The sequence below is a fragment of the Saccopteryx bilineata genome, chromosome 9, assembly GCF_036850765.1.
Source record: "Saccopteryx bilineata isolate mSacBil1 chromosome 9, mSacBil1_pri_phased_curated, whole genome shotgun sequence".
In the NCBI taxonomy this organism is placed as follows: domain Eukaryota; kingdom Metazoa; phylum Chordata; class Mammalia; order Chiroptera; family Emballonuridae; genus Saccopteryx; species Saccopteryx bilineata.
Window position 1 is genome coordinate 63,083,466 of NC_089498.1, and position 14,132 is coordinate 63,097,597.

The 14,132-nt window shown below is 37.0% G+C and overlaps 1 protein-coding gene across 7 annotated transcripts in view; it reads left to right on the top strand.

The window, feature by feature from the left end:
- CABCOCO1 (ciliary associated calcium binding coiled-coil 1) overlaps positions 1-14,132 on the top strand; it is a 131,400-nt gene that overhangs the window by 14,452 nt on the left and 102,816 nt on the right. For 5 of the 7 annotated variants that reach the window (XM_066243785.1, XM_066243786.1, XM_066243788.1 and 2 more), the window contains exons 2-3: positions 3,955-4,058; positions 12,148-12,317. In XM_066243785.1, the coding sequence (XP_066099882.1) occupies positions 3,955-4,058; positions 12,148-12,317 (274 nt within the window). The remainder of the gene's footprint in view (positions 1-3,954; positions 4,059-12,147; positions 12,318-14,132) is intronic. The other 2 variants (XM_066243787.1, XM_066243789.1) reach the window with 2 other exon arrangements.

Below are 14,132 nucleotides of genomic sequence, written 5' to 3' on the forward strand. Positions count from 1 at the left end.
ATGAGTTTCTTGCAGGCAGCATACAGTTGGATTTTCTTTTTTAATCCATTCTGCTACTCTGTGTCTTTTTATTGGTAAGTTTAATCCATTTACATTTAGTGTAATTATTGACACTTGTGGGTTCCCTATTGCCATTTTATAAATTGCTTTCTGTTAGTTTTGTATCTTGTTTGATTCTTCTCTTTTGTTTTTCTATTGTTTGTTTTTGTTTGTTTGTATTCCATACTTCTTTCTTCTGTTGCTACCTTTTTTAAGTCAAGTGTTTTTGTGGTGGTTTTTTCAAGGGTGGTTACCATTAAGTAATGAAAAGGGTACCTACCATATTCATTGTAGTACCCTTTCTTATGAGTATTTCTGTGCTTCATCGTCCTTTGCTACTGTTAATCTTTATCCTTTCTCCCCCTTTTTTTTTTCTTTTGTTGTCACAGTTTAAGTTTGGTTTTATTGTTTTCTTGGTGGAGCTGTTACTTGTGGTTATGTTTTCTTTTGTTCTTTGAATCTGGTTGGAAAACCCCCTTTAGTATTTCCTGGAGTGGGGGCTTTCTGATGATAAATTCTCTCATCTTTTCTGTATTTGTGAATATTTTTATATCTCCTTCGTACTTGAAGGATAGCTTTGATGGGTATAGTATTCTTGGCTGAAAGTTTCTCTCTTTCAGTGGGGTCCACTCTCTTCTAGCTTGTAGAGTTTCTGCTGAGAAGTCTGATGATAATCTAATAGGTCTTCCTTTATATGTTGTACTCTTCTTTTCCCTAGCTGCTTGAGAATTTTTTCTTTGTCATTGGTTTGTGTCATCTTCATTATGATGTGCCTTGGAGTGGGTTTGTTGGGGTTAAGAAAACTCGGTGTTCTGTTTGCTTCTTGAATTTGAGGCTTTAGTTCTTTCCACAGGCTTGGGAAGTTCTCATCGATTATTTGTTTGAGTATATTCTCCATTCCATTTTCTTTCTCTTCTCCCTCTGATATACCTATTATTCTTATGTTATTCTTTCTGATGGAGTCAGACAATTCCTGTAGGGCTTTCTCGTCTTTTATTATTTTTGAGTCTCTTTCTTCTTCTCTCTGTTGTGCCTCAAGTTGCTTGTCTTCTATTTCACTAATCCTATCTTCTATCTGGGCTGTTCTATTAGCTAAGCTTGTTATCTCGTTTTTCAGTTCGTGAATTGAGTTTTTCATTTCTGTTTGATTTGTTTTTATAGTTTCAATTTCCTTGGTAATATATTCTTTGTGATCGTTGAGTTGTTTTCTGATTTCCCTAAATTGCCTTTCTGTGTTTTCTTGTATATCTGAGTATTTTTAAGATTTCTATTTTAAATTCTCTGTCATTTGGCTCCAAGGCTTCCAGTATGTTAAATCTTTTCTCCATAGATTTTTCCACATCTATTTGTGTTACCTCTCTATCTTTTGTATCCATAATATTCGATTTCCTTTTTCTTATTGGCATCTGAAGGTGGTCTTGTTGATATTGTTAATTAGAATTAATAAAGATTAAAAAGGGAAAGAAAAAAAAAGAAAAAAAAAAGGAAAAACACTCCACACACAAAAAAAGTAATGATTTATTATTTCCCCCTTTTTTTCTTTCTTCTCCTCCCCTCCTCTCACCTCTTTAGGTAAATATCATGATGACCTGTGAATTATATTATGCTAAATGGAACAAAAACTGCCTATAACGGAGGGCCTGATTTGGGGTGATGAGTTCAAGGGGCAAAAAAGGGTGTAGGGACCTACTAAATGCAAAAAAAAAAAAGGAGGATATCTTAGACAAGCATAAAATGATTTGCTTGTAAGTGATGGTCGACTAAGAGATATAATGAGAGGGATAAGAGGGAAACAGAAAAAAGTAGAGAAAAAATAATATTTAAAGAAGAAAAAATAAAAATAAGTAAAAATCTGTTGTATTAAGTGGAGTGAAGACTAAATACAATGGAAACTTTGGGTTGGGAGGAATGCTAGTGAGTTAAAAAGCAATGTAAAAAGTACCCAAAATGCCACAAAAACAAACAAATAAAGGAAAACCAAGAACAAAAGCAGAAAAGAAAAGATAAAAAAACAAACAACAAAAACAAAAAACTTGAGTCCCAAATTAAATAAATTGTTCGTGATTGAGGATTAAATGAGACGAAAGGTAAAAGGAGAAAAGAAGGAATGAATAGAAAGGAAAAAATAAGAAAAAGAGAGAAACGAAGGAAGAAAAAAAGGAAAAGGAAAAAAACAAAAAAATCAAAAAGAAAACAAAAGGGGAGAGAGTGAGAGTTAAGGGTTTTGGAGTGTAACCCTAAGGGAGAATAAGGATGAAGAAAAGAAATAAAATGTAACACTCATGGGTAGTGTAGTTCAAGAAAAGGGTAGCATAAGATGGGCAGAGAATAAAAGGACTGAGGTGGAGGAAATACAAATAAAGGCAATAAGAAAGAGGAGAGAAACAACAACAACAAAGAATTAGTGGAACAAGTTATAAAGTCTGTGGATTTTTCTTGATTTTGAGAGGTTAACTTCTTCCTCTTTCTTTTCTCTCCCTCTTCCTGGTCGGTGACTCTGTACCCCAGGTTCTGCCCCTGTGTCACGCTTAGGTAGGGATTTGCAGTTGATGGGATTCTATGGCAATGTCATATAATTGGCTTTAGTCTCCCTGGTAGTCAAGGCTTGTTGGTGTTTGTAGAGTCCAACAATGAGAGAGCGTTTGCTTTCCTGGAGACTCTCCCCTAGTCTCCCCTTCCTGAATTAGCAGCCTGGTGATCCAGCTATGAGGCTGCCACTGCTTCTGTCTGGGGAGTAAGAAGCTCAAAGAGCTGGGAAATCCCCACTCTATCATCCTCACTCAGCGCAAGGCTCTGGGTAAGGCTCTGGCAGTCAGAGCCTCCAGCGTAATCAGGTGGGGCTGGGAGTCAATTGTTGTCAAGGTGACTGTTCAGCACCTAGCATTCAGTTGGACCACTCAACCTAGGCTTTCCACACTTTGTAGCCTGTTTTGGCTGGGAAGAAGAGGCACTATTCGCTGCTTGCTATATAGATCTTAATATCTGCCAAGTCCCTCTTGTTAGGTATATCCCTGAATATGGAGGCTCTGTCAATCAGAAGTTGCCCCCGCCCCTTTAGCGAAAGGCACTGAAAAATATTATGCCTTTTGTCTTGGATCGCTGAACTGGGAGAGATCTTATCAATTAGAGCCCCGTGGGTGCGTAGATTTCGTGGGTTAAGCTAGTTTCAGTGATTGGATCCGCAGCTGTGGTCCAGAGAGTATTTCAGGCTGCCTGCGCGCCCCTCCCCCAATGCTTGATTGTTAGCTCGAATGGCTGGGTGAGGTGCCCCGTCCATGGAGAGAATCTCCTGACTAGGAAAGACAGGTTTGGCGCCCCTCCCGGACTGCGGCTTGGGGCGCGCTGCTTCTCAGAGCACGCCAGTGGTGGTCGGCACTCCCCGGGACGCGGCTTGGCTTCTAAGAGCACACCGGTGGTTGCCGGCACTCCCCGGGAGGTGGCTCGGGGCGCGTGCACGCGGCTTCTCAGAGCACGCCAGTGGTGGCCGGCACTCCCTGGGACGTGGCTCGGGGCACACGCGCGCGGCTTCTCAGAGCACGCCGGTGGTTGCCGGCACTCCCCGGGATGCGGTGTGGGCAGCTGCACGTGTGGGTTGACTCACCACAGGCGTACTCCCTCCTCGGCAACAGTCCTTTCGCTTTCAGTGTGTGTGTGGAACTCTGGGATGCTCCAAGGATAAAATTTTCTGTTTCTAGTTGATAAATTTGTTGAGATTTTGGGGAGATCTGTCGGACGCGCTGCTCACGGTGCCATTTCCGTGACGTCACTCCTAATTTCTTGATAGCAGCTAGACCACAGGAAGAACAAATTTTTTAATTGTTGAGATTAATATATAAAACATCTGATTGAAGTAACTCATTCCACTCTTTTCTTTTTCTTTTTTCTTTTTTTTTTTTTTTGTTTTGTTTTTGGTAGAAAGATGCTGAATTACAGGAACATGAAGTGATTCTGTCTCCGGATTTTCTTTCAGTTGCCCAAATCACCGAGATGCTAGCAAAGGATGTAGACGGAGTTGAACAGTAAGCGCTTCAGTATCACAACCAAATATAGAACAGTTCCAGTTCTGCATCTATAAATGACCGTTATATTCTATTACATATTTTTAACATTTTTCTAAATATTTGTTATATATTATATAAAGAAAGTGGTGCAAAAGTATGGTTACAGTTACATGTGAAACAAAGATTTATTCATATGTTATTATTTATTAATTATTAGATTATTTTCTAGAAAACAATTATATATCTACTTTTACCTCATCCTGTACATATCCAGACTCTGGAATGCAAAAGTTCTTAAACAACTAACTTTATACTGTTCAGCAATCTTCTTTATGGGAGAAATGCATTTCAAACCAATTTATTAATACTAACTGAGAGTAGGGGTTTACTATTAACAGCAGCCTTTAGCATATGCTGTCTTCTACTTCTTTTCTTTTTCATTCATAATACTGTCAGTATTCACGAGACCCTTTAGGTTTTCTGTCTCATCATGAAAAGGTAAGTTGTATTTTCTTTTTTTTTTAATTTTTTATTTTTTTTTTTATTTTTCTGAAGCTGGAAACGGGGAGGCAGTCAGACAGACTCCTGCATGCACCCGACCAGGATCCACCAGGCACGCCCACCAGGGGGCGATGCTCTGCCCATTCGGGGTGTCGCTCTGTCACGACCAGAGCCACTCTAGCGCCTGGGGCAGAGGCCAAGGAGCCATCCCCAGTGCCTGGGCCATCTTTTGCTCCAGTGGAGCCTCGGCTGCGGGAGGGGAAGAAAGAGACAGAGAGGAAGGAGAGGGGAAGGGGTGGAGAAGCAGATGGGCGCCTCTCCTTTGTGCCCTGGCCGGGAATCGAACCCCGGACTTCCGCGTGCCAGGCCGATACTCTACCACTGAGCCAACTGGCCAGGACCAAGTTGTATTTTCTATAACATTAATCATCAACACATTTTATTATCATTTTGGAAATCCCAAATATTAGCCATCCACCTGTGATTTTTATTGGATAAAAAGCTATACTGAGTACTCTGATTTTATGCACTTGCTTAAAAAATAGGAGTGTAGGCTGACCACATGGTGGTGCCATGGATGGAGCGTCAGCTTGTGATGCTGAGGACCCAGGTTCGAAACCCCGAAGTTGTTGGCTTGAGCACAGGCTCATCCGGCTTGAGTGCAGGGTCACTGGCTTGAGTGTGGAATCATAGATGTGACCCTGTGGTCGCTAGCTTGAGCCCAAAGGCCGCTGGCTTAACCTCAAGGTCACTGGTTTGAGCAAGGGGTCTCTGACTCTGCTGAAGTCCGTTGGTCAAGGCACATATGAGAAAACAATCAATGAACAACCAGGATGCCACAGCAAAGAATTGTTGCTTCTTTTCTCTCTCCCTTTGGGTCTGTCTGTCCCTCTCTCTGTCTCTCTCTGTCTCTATCTTTCTTACTAAAAAGAAAAAAAATGTGACTGTAGCACTAATTCTAATATATGTACATCTTATTTTTAAGACCATTTATTTCTATGAATGAGCATTTACTTAGAACTCTATTTAGACATATTCAACACACAAATTTCTGATTTAGTAATCACTCATTTTAAAAACCATCTGGCTCTAATAATGGAATCATGATTGGCTAAAATATATGAAGAGTAAGAACAATGTGATATTCTGGACTGTAATGGCCCAGTGCCAGTGGTTGGCAAACTCATTAGTCAACAGAGCCAAACATCAACAGTACAACAATTGAAATTTCTTTTGAGAGCCAAATTTCTTAAACTATATAGGTAGGTACATTCCTTATCAAGGTAATGCCCGCATGTGGTATTTTGTGGTAGAGCCACACTCAAGGGGCCAAAGAGCCACATGTGGCTCATGAGCCACGGTTTGCCGACCACTGGCCCAGTGTAAGATTTCTGCAGGCCAGTCCTCCAGATACTAGTAGGGTGTTGTGGACTATAATGGACATGCTGAAAATGACTCTGTCAGTGGTTATCATTTGCAAATCTCACCAATATTATGGAAAGAGGTGATTTACTACTGAGAAAGAAATATGACAGATATACTTACTGGGAGAGAAATCTGAGAAGGGAAGACATATTAAGAGAAGGTGAATGACACTGACAGGCCTGTTCCCAAGATGCTGTTCACCTCCAGTGCCTGCAAATCCTGTTGGAAATGCTGGTGGTTTGTGACTTGGCCATATTGCTGACTCTCTGGGTCTTTATAAGTATTAGTAAAATTTTTACTGATTTTTTTTTTTTTTTGTATTTTTCTGAAGCTGGAAATGGGGAGAGACAGTCAGACAGACTCCTGCATGTGCCCGACCCGGATCCACCTGGCACGCCCACCAGGGGCGACGCTCTGCCCACCAGGGGGCGATGCTCTGCCCCTTCCGGGGTGTCGCTCTGCCACGACCAGAGCCACTCTAGCCCCTGGGGCAGAGGCCAAGGAGCCATCCCCAGTGCCTGGGCCATCTTTGCTCCAATGGAGCCTTGGCTGCAGGAGGGGAAGAGAGAGACAGAGAGGAAGGAGGGGGTGGGGGTGGAGAAGCAAATGGGCGCTTCTCCTATGTGCCCTGGCCGGGAATTGAACCCGGGTCCCCTGCACGCTAGGCCGACGCTCTACTGCTGAGCCAACCGGCCAGGGCCTTACTGATTTTTAAACAAGTATTTCATAGTGATTTTATAATTTTTCTAGAAATGAATACTGATTGGGAATTCTGATTTTTAGTGTCTCAGAATTGACTAGTAGGCCTGACCTGAGGTGGTGCAGTGGATAAAGTGTCGACCTGGAAATGCTGAGGTCGCTGGTTCGAAACCCTGGGCTTGCCTGGTCAAGGCAAATATGGGAGTTGATGCTTCCAGCTCCTCCCCCCTTCTCTCTATCTGTGTCTCTCTCTCCCTCTCTTTCTCCTCTCTAATAATGAATAAATAAAATAAAATAAAATAAAAATAAAAATAAAATTCTAAAAAAAAAAAAGAATTGACTAGTAAAACCTAGTTGTTTTATTTGCATCACTGATTATTTACACTTTAAGTAAAATATTATTTTCTATTACTAGGTAATCCCAATGTTTTTGGTCATTGCTATGCAAAAGTTAGGTATTTAATGCTAGGCAAATAATGTGATGCAAATGACAGATGTTTACAATTTATTTTTATTAAATATTAAGTTAAAGATGTTATGGTATACTGCTCACAAAAATTAGGGAATATTTTATCACTTCATGAACATTTTTGAAACATCCCCTAATTTTTGTGAGCAATATATTAAATGCAATTAATGTTAAATAAAAGGTATTGCAAACAAATGCTTTTTAAAGAATATTTACTACCACATCTTAAGTTATACTGTGTATCATACCTTCAGTGACAATCTTTTTTTTTCAATTATTGGTTCAAGTTTTTGTTAAATATCTAAATTTTAAAAGCATTTTAATCTTTAAGAGGTGAGATCTAGGACAACAGAAATGATACAGAGTTTGATACGGAAATTAGCAGTATAGAAATAAGCAGGTTCAACATAGGTTGACCTTTACACTGCCTCATTAGGAAAATTCACCTGAAGTAACCTAAAATTTGAGGACATCAATTTTGGATAAATGTCATCACTGTTTGTCAAGAGCTATTATTTTTGCAAAGTAATTCTCTTGATGTTTTTATATGATTTTTATAATAGTAATCCTGAAATATTTCCAATCCATCATCCACTTTCCATTTAAAATAACATTATTATAAATGGGGATTAAATACCTTTCAATATTACAGAAATATAATTTAGATATCCTGTCACCAAGTGACAGTGTGTGCCAAACCATACAGTCTACAAAGCTATAAATCTATTTAAATGAATTATAGGAAATTAGCACATATTTCTACCTTTCAAATTAAAAATTATAATCCATGAAAACACCTAACTAAATAAAACATTAAAGCATCATTAAAATGTATTCATGAAGTACACTTCAAGTCTAGTTAAGTGTATGGGTACATTTCTCATAGTCTCCTAACTATTATCAATTATATTTTAATATAACCCTGATATTATATACAGATCTATACAGATCTTTTTTGAAAAGAAGCAAAATTAAAAATAACTATTTAAACACAGAAATAACACTAAGAGATCTTTTAATAACTTTTCTATACCTGGACTTCCATGAGCTGTTCAATTCTTGCCTGAAGGCTTATTTCTACATGTCATCATATTTAAAAAATAAAGTGCACTCCAATTTCAAGAGCATGCAAGAATAGTATAATATTTTAACTGAAGTTGGTGAGATAGTTACGGGACCCATCACTGTAGCAAAACTTCCTAAGTCACTATTAAGCATTTTTCTCAGCTACAGCTGTGGTCATCTCTTGCCTTTCCCCTGTTCCATCTCTCTTTATCCCCAGAGAAAAAGCATACAAATTTGCAGTAGGGTATGAAAACTGCGTTCCAACAATAGTAGTGCCTTTCTCCAAATGCTTCCCTGAATAATTTCCTTTGGGATAAAATGACTGAATGAAGAATAGAAATGGTAAATATTTAGCCCTGCACTTCAAGTTGTAGGTTGAGATTTAAATGGTACTAGGGGAAGAGGTGAAGAGGGTGTGAGGGAGAACAAAAGTTGAGGATGTCATAAAAATTTCAACAAAATATTCTTATATGTGTAGTGCCTTCATTCACATACCAACAAACGTTGAAAAAAAAAAAAAGCAAGGAACACATGCAACTATTCAAGCCAAATATTTAATTTTTAAAAATACATAGCATGGAAATGACAGATGAGGAGTACACTTAGAAAGAAAATTAACCACTGTAAACAGAAGAAAATGTTAGACAAAAGCTGATGATTAAAGAGGGTAATGGTTCTGTAAAACAACAGATTAAAAAATAAGATGATAAAATATATAAGTAAAAAGCTTTTATAACTAAGGTAAGAAACTAAATAATAAAACCAATGTAGAACTTATCCTGCTGAGAATTAAGCCAGTAACATGGAGAGCATATTTAAGAAAACTTATACAAAATGCATATTAAAGCAGTTAGATGTTTGAGTATACATCAGTCCAACGAAGTGAATGAGAAAAAAATTTCAACTTCCTAAAATATAAGCTTTGATTTTAATATTTTAATAGTATAAAACTTTATACATTACCTTATCTCTGGATTAAAGAAAGTGACCTAAAGAGAAAAATAATTAGGCAGGCCTCAGACATTTTCTTAGCAAAATTAGGTAGCAGAAATCAGGGGAGTGACAAGCAACCAAATTTAGGGAGTGAAAAGAATGTGATTGCTATATAAATACTAATTTGTATTGTTGCTTTAGTTCAGGGGTCCCCAAACTATGGCCTGCGGGCCGCAGGCGGCCTCCTGAGGCCATTTATCTGGCCCCCACTGCACTTCCGGAAGGGGCACCTCTTTCATTGGTGGTCAGTGAGAGGAGCACTGTATGTGGCGGCGCCGCAAAGCGCAGAGTCGCTCATGTACAGTACTACTTTCGGTGACGCGGGATGCACACGTCATATCACTTGTTGTGGCTAGCAGTGACAAGTATGGAACCGGACATTGACCATCTCATTAGCCAAAAGCAGGCCCATAGTTCCCATTGAAATACTGGTCAGTTTGTTGGTTTAAATTTACTTGTTCTTTATTTTAAATATTGTGTTTGTTCCTGATTTGTTTTTTTACTTTAAAATAAGATTTGTGCAGTGTTCATAGTTTTTTTTATAGTCTGGCCCTCCAACGGTCTGAGGGACAGTGATCTGGCCCCCTGTGTAAAAAGTTTAGAAACTTCTGCTTTAGTTAATACATCTGGATTTTACTTTAGTGTATTGGGTGAGGTAGCATTTTATTTTCATATGGCTAGCCAATTCTCCCAGAACCATTTTTGAAGAGTCCATCTTTCCCTTGCTGATATGAAATACATTCTGTCACAAACCACATTCCCATATGTATTGGGAGTTTCTGTTTCTGGGCTTTCTATTTGTTCCATTGGCCTGTTTATTGATTCTATTAAAATACTACAAGTTTTCATTAATGTATGTTTCCTTACTGGCTTTCACTTAAGACTAAATGGTATTGTACCTTAAACATGGAAAAATAAATCTTTCTGACTGATAGCCAGTGCAAATTGAACATGCCTGGCTACTAAAGTAACCTCCCCAACTTCACAGTACTTGCCTATTCATTTCTGTATCCACCAATTGAGTTGTTGTACTTGATAAAATTCATCAGTTAGGACGCTTTCAGTTGCATGTAACATGGAAAACTGATTATATTGACTTAAAAAATAAAGAAAATACACAAACACACATTATCACATAATAGGACATTCAGAGGTAGACTGACTAGAGTTCTCAAGGTCTTGATAGTATTAGAAATGAGGCACAATCTATATAAAAGGGCAGCCAGTAGCAATCAAACCTACTTATTTACTCTTTTGTGTTTTTGTCCTGTAGAGGAAGATGAACATCACCCTTTGTTATGAATTCATTGAAACAATTTAGGAGAGTACCCAACATGGATTAGAAGTTATCGTAGAGAATACTATATTCTGAATGACATTATATGGCATTATGGGAGGGGGTTGAGACAACCATGACTGGCTTAGAAGAGTCAGTACTCACATTTGGGGTTAAGGTCTACCCTGATCAAACTGTAGATAATGTAGATGTTAAGAGAGTTAAACACATTTTCAACATTATTTGTTTGAGACTTGTTTAATCCTGCAATATTTATTATTCTGATCATATAATTTATTTTAATATTATGATTAATAAGGACTTTCTTGTTTTGCAAATAGCAGTATAAAGTTGTCATATACACACTCTCTCATAAATCATGTTCAAGGAAATACTAATTCCATCTTTGTTCAAACAAAGAGAATGCTGAAAACCCAAACCACAAAATCTGAAGATAAATAGTAGATTCATTTAGATCAAGCAGAAGTACAGGGGAAAGGACTAGGAGGAGGTACATATCTGAAGATCCTAGAATGAGATAAACATATACTCACTGTCCTAGGGGAAGAGAAAACCAGGAAATGCCATTCCAGAACCATGTTTGCAACAGCAGGACCAGAATGTACAGGTTTGGAACAGGTACTTCCCATATTCACAAGGAATAGATTATTTATGTGACAATAAAGAAAACCTATCCTGCTTTTCCCCATTAATTAAAAAAAATAAAACTAGAATTATTGACATAAATTTATTTCATACAGAAAATAGCTTGTAACATGGCCAGGTCTTAGTACTAAACAAGGACATGCATATAAAGACATTGCAAAGAAAAAAAATTGAAGAATAGAAAAAATAACTTGTATGTGAATTAAATACACCAGAAAAATATAGCCATGAGCAGATAAAAAATAAGGTCAAATATTTATCATGAATTAGGAAAACTTATAAAGTAATCACCACAAGAACATAAAACAGAGATGTAAAAACTCAAAGAGATAAGAAGAAATAAAAGATGATAAAATAAGTAAAACAGAGCAGAAAAGGACAGTTTTGCAAAGATAAAAATTATAAGTAGCCCAAGAGAAAAATCAATAGTCTGAAAACACTGAGAAACATAGAAAACAGTAATGAATAAAGTGCATAAAATTAAAAAGAAATTGATTTGAAAAAAACTTGAAGGTTAAAGAGAAAATTACAGCTTTAGAAAAAAATGAGTAAAATATACATACTGGAATTCTTTTAAAAAATAGAATATTTAACAATCCAGTTCCAGAACATTGTCAGAAGGAAAAGAAACTTTGTATGGAAAACAACATTGAATTTCAGAGATATAAAATAGTGCTAACATTACTACACTTCAGAGACGGAAGAGGAGAAAGGAGGACTGGGAGAAGAAGGAGAATTAGAAATGAAGAAGCAGGAAGTACAGGAAGAAGACCAGAAAGCGTTTACTCGTATTTCTTTCTCTCTCTCTCTCTCTTCCTCCATCTCTCCCTCTCTCTGCTTCTCTTTCAAATGTCACTTTGTACTTAGAATTTAGCTATAACTAGGAATATTTTTAGATTATGGGCATTATAGAATTTTTATTCAAGAAAAATATTTAGGTTTTCAGAACTTCAAAAAAGAACTGTTCAATATTTAATCTGATTTTAATACCTGAACTTTTCTTTTTGTTACAGAAAATTGGCCACGTTTTTGAATTTCAAAAGTCTTAAGACCTGTTTAAAAGAAGCCATTCTACTAGATTATTATGTGTCTGGATTTTTGTGGGCTAGAAGCATGGACTTTTCTATTATTCAGTATCTAAAATTTATGACTTTACTAGATATGTTTCTTCATAATCTTAAAAGTAAGTACTTTCTTCTTTATTTTTAAAGAAATAAAAATTTAGTCTACCATCCATTTACATTGCATTGGTAAGCAGAAGTTCCTAATTGCATTATAATGCCTTCCATGAAAATTATATATATCATATTTCCCTGGCTGTAGCAAAAATATAGCTCATGCCTTTATAAAATTTATATCTTGTAAAATTTCAAATAATATTTAACAGTACTAAAGGTCTTCTACCAAACATATGTTAATGTCATTTAAAAATCTTATTAGTGCCATCCATCTCCAAAATATCAAGTAGTTCTTATTTATTTAGGTCTTTTTTTATTGTTTTAGCTATTTTCATTTCATCTTACCTAGACATATTACTGGGATATTCCAGGATGATTGAAAGAGGAGGTACTTTGGTCATTCTCAAACCCTTATTAATAGACATTATTCATACACTTACCCAGATTTTGTGACTTTTTTTCCCCTCATATAACATTGCAATCAGTTACTATAGGAAATTTGCAAATTCTTCCTTGGAGCAATGTTAAATGTGATCATTTTTGTTTGCGAATAAATAGAATTTCTTCTTATAAGGAAGAAGAAAGGAAATAAAATTTATTTAATGCCAACTCTATGTTTTAGGCACTATATTTGGTTCTAAACCTTAATACACATTACTGAACCTCAGCATTTCCTATAGAGCAGGTGTTATAACCACTGTCACAGACTAGACCAAGCAGTTCAGAGAACAAGGCCGTATAGCTAGGAAGTGGCAGGACCAGAATATGGATTCAAGACTGTCAAACCGAAAGGCCATGAGCACAATAGAGATAACAGTGTGTCTCAACTGAAAGAAAGACATGTTTGTGTCAGTTAAGAGGCATCTTCTTTCTTTCTCTTTCTTTTCCTCTCTCTCCTCCCTCCCCTTATCTCATTTTCTTCATCTCCTCCTCCTCTCTTCTTTTTATTTTCTTTCTTTTCTATTTATTTTGGTAATCTGCATTTTTTTAAGTTTTGTTTCTATTTTTTGTTGTTTTAAACTGGGCAGGTAGAGAACCTTGCTCCCCCCTAAAGAATTGTCAACATCATCCTAGCAAAAATTTTGGATGCCTTTGTGGTCACACAAAGTCTAGTCTGTTCCGTGTATCAATTTCTAACTACATCAGTGCAGGGGAAGTTTCTCATGAGTCAGCTAGACTAGAGAGAAGCCACTCATGCCCTATGCACTCTTCCCACTCCCAGTCACCCTTTATAAGGGAAGAATTGGTAGTTCTCATACATGGGAAGAAAAAATTACTAGTTTCCTTTTCTGCAAATAGGAGAATTTTATTTTTGCTTTTACTTAAGTATGTTGTGCCATTTTCAAGATAAATAACTATACCAATAGAAGCCTGACCTGTGGTGGCTCAGTGGATTAAACACTGACCTGGAATGCTGAGGTCACTGGTTTGAAACCCAAAGCTTGTCTGATTAAGGCACATATGGGAAGCAAAAACGATGATTTGATGCTTCCTGCTCCACCCCCTTCCTTCTCTCTATCCTCTCTCTAAATCAATAAATATAATTTTAAAAAAATAACTCTACTAGTAGAAGATAATTATACTTGATAATAAAAATAAATATGATAAAAACTGACTGATTTAAAATTATCCTGCACATGGGAAACATGGCATAAAGCAAAAACAAAACTGAATTCGCAGGTAGCTAGTCTTAAGAATTAGGTCTTTGCCATACTACAGTTCAAGGTACATATTTTGTAATCAAGAGACATAATAAATAATATGATATTGTTTCCATTTTAATTGTTAAACTACAACCTTCCAAAAGGAAATTTTAGTAA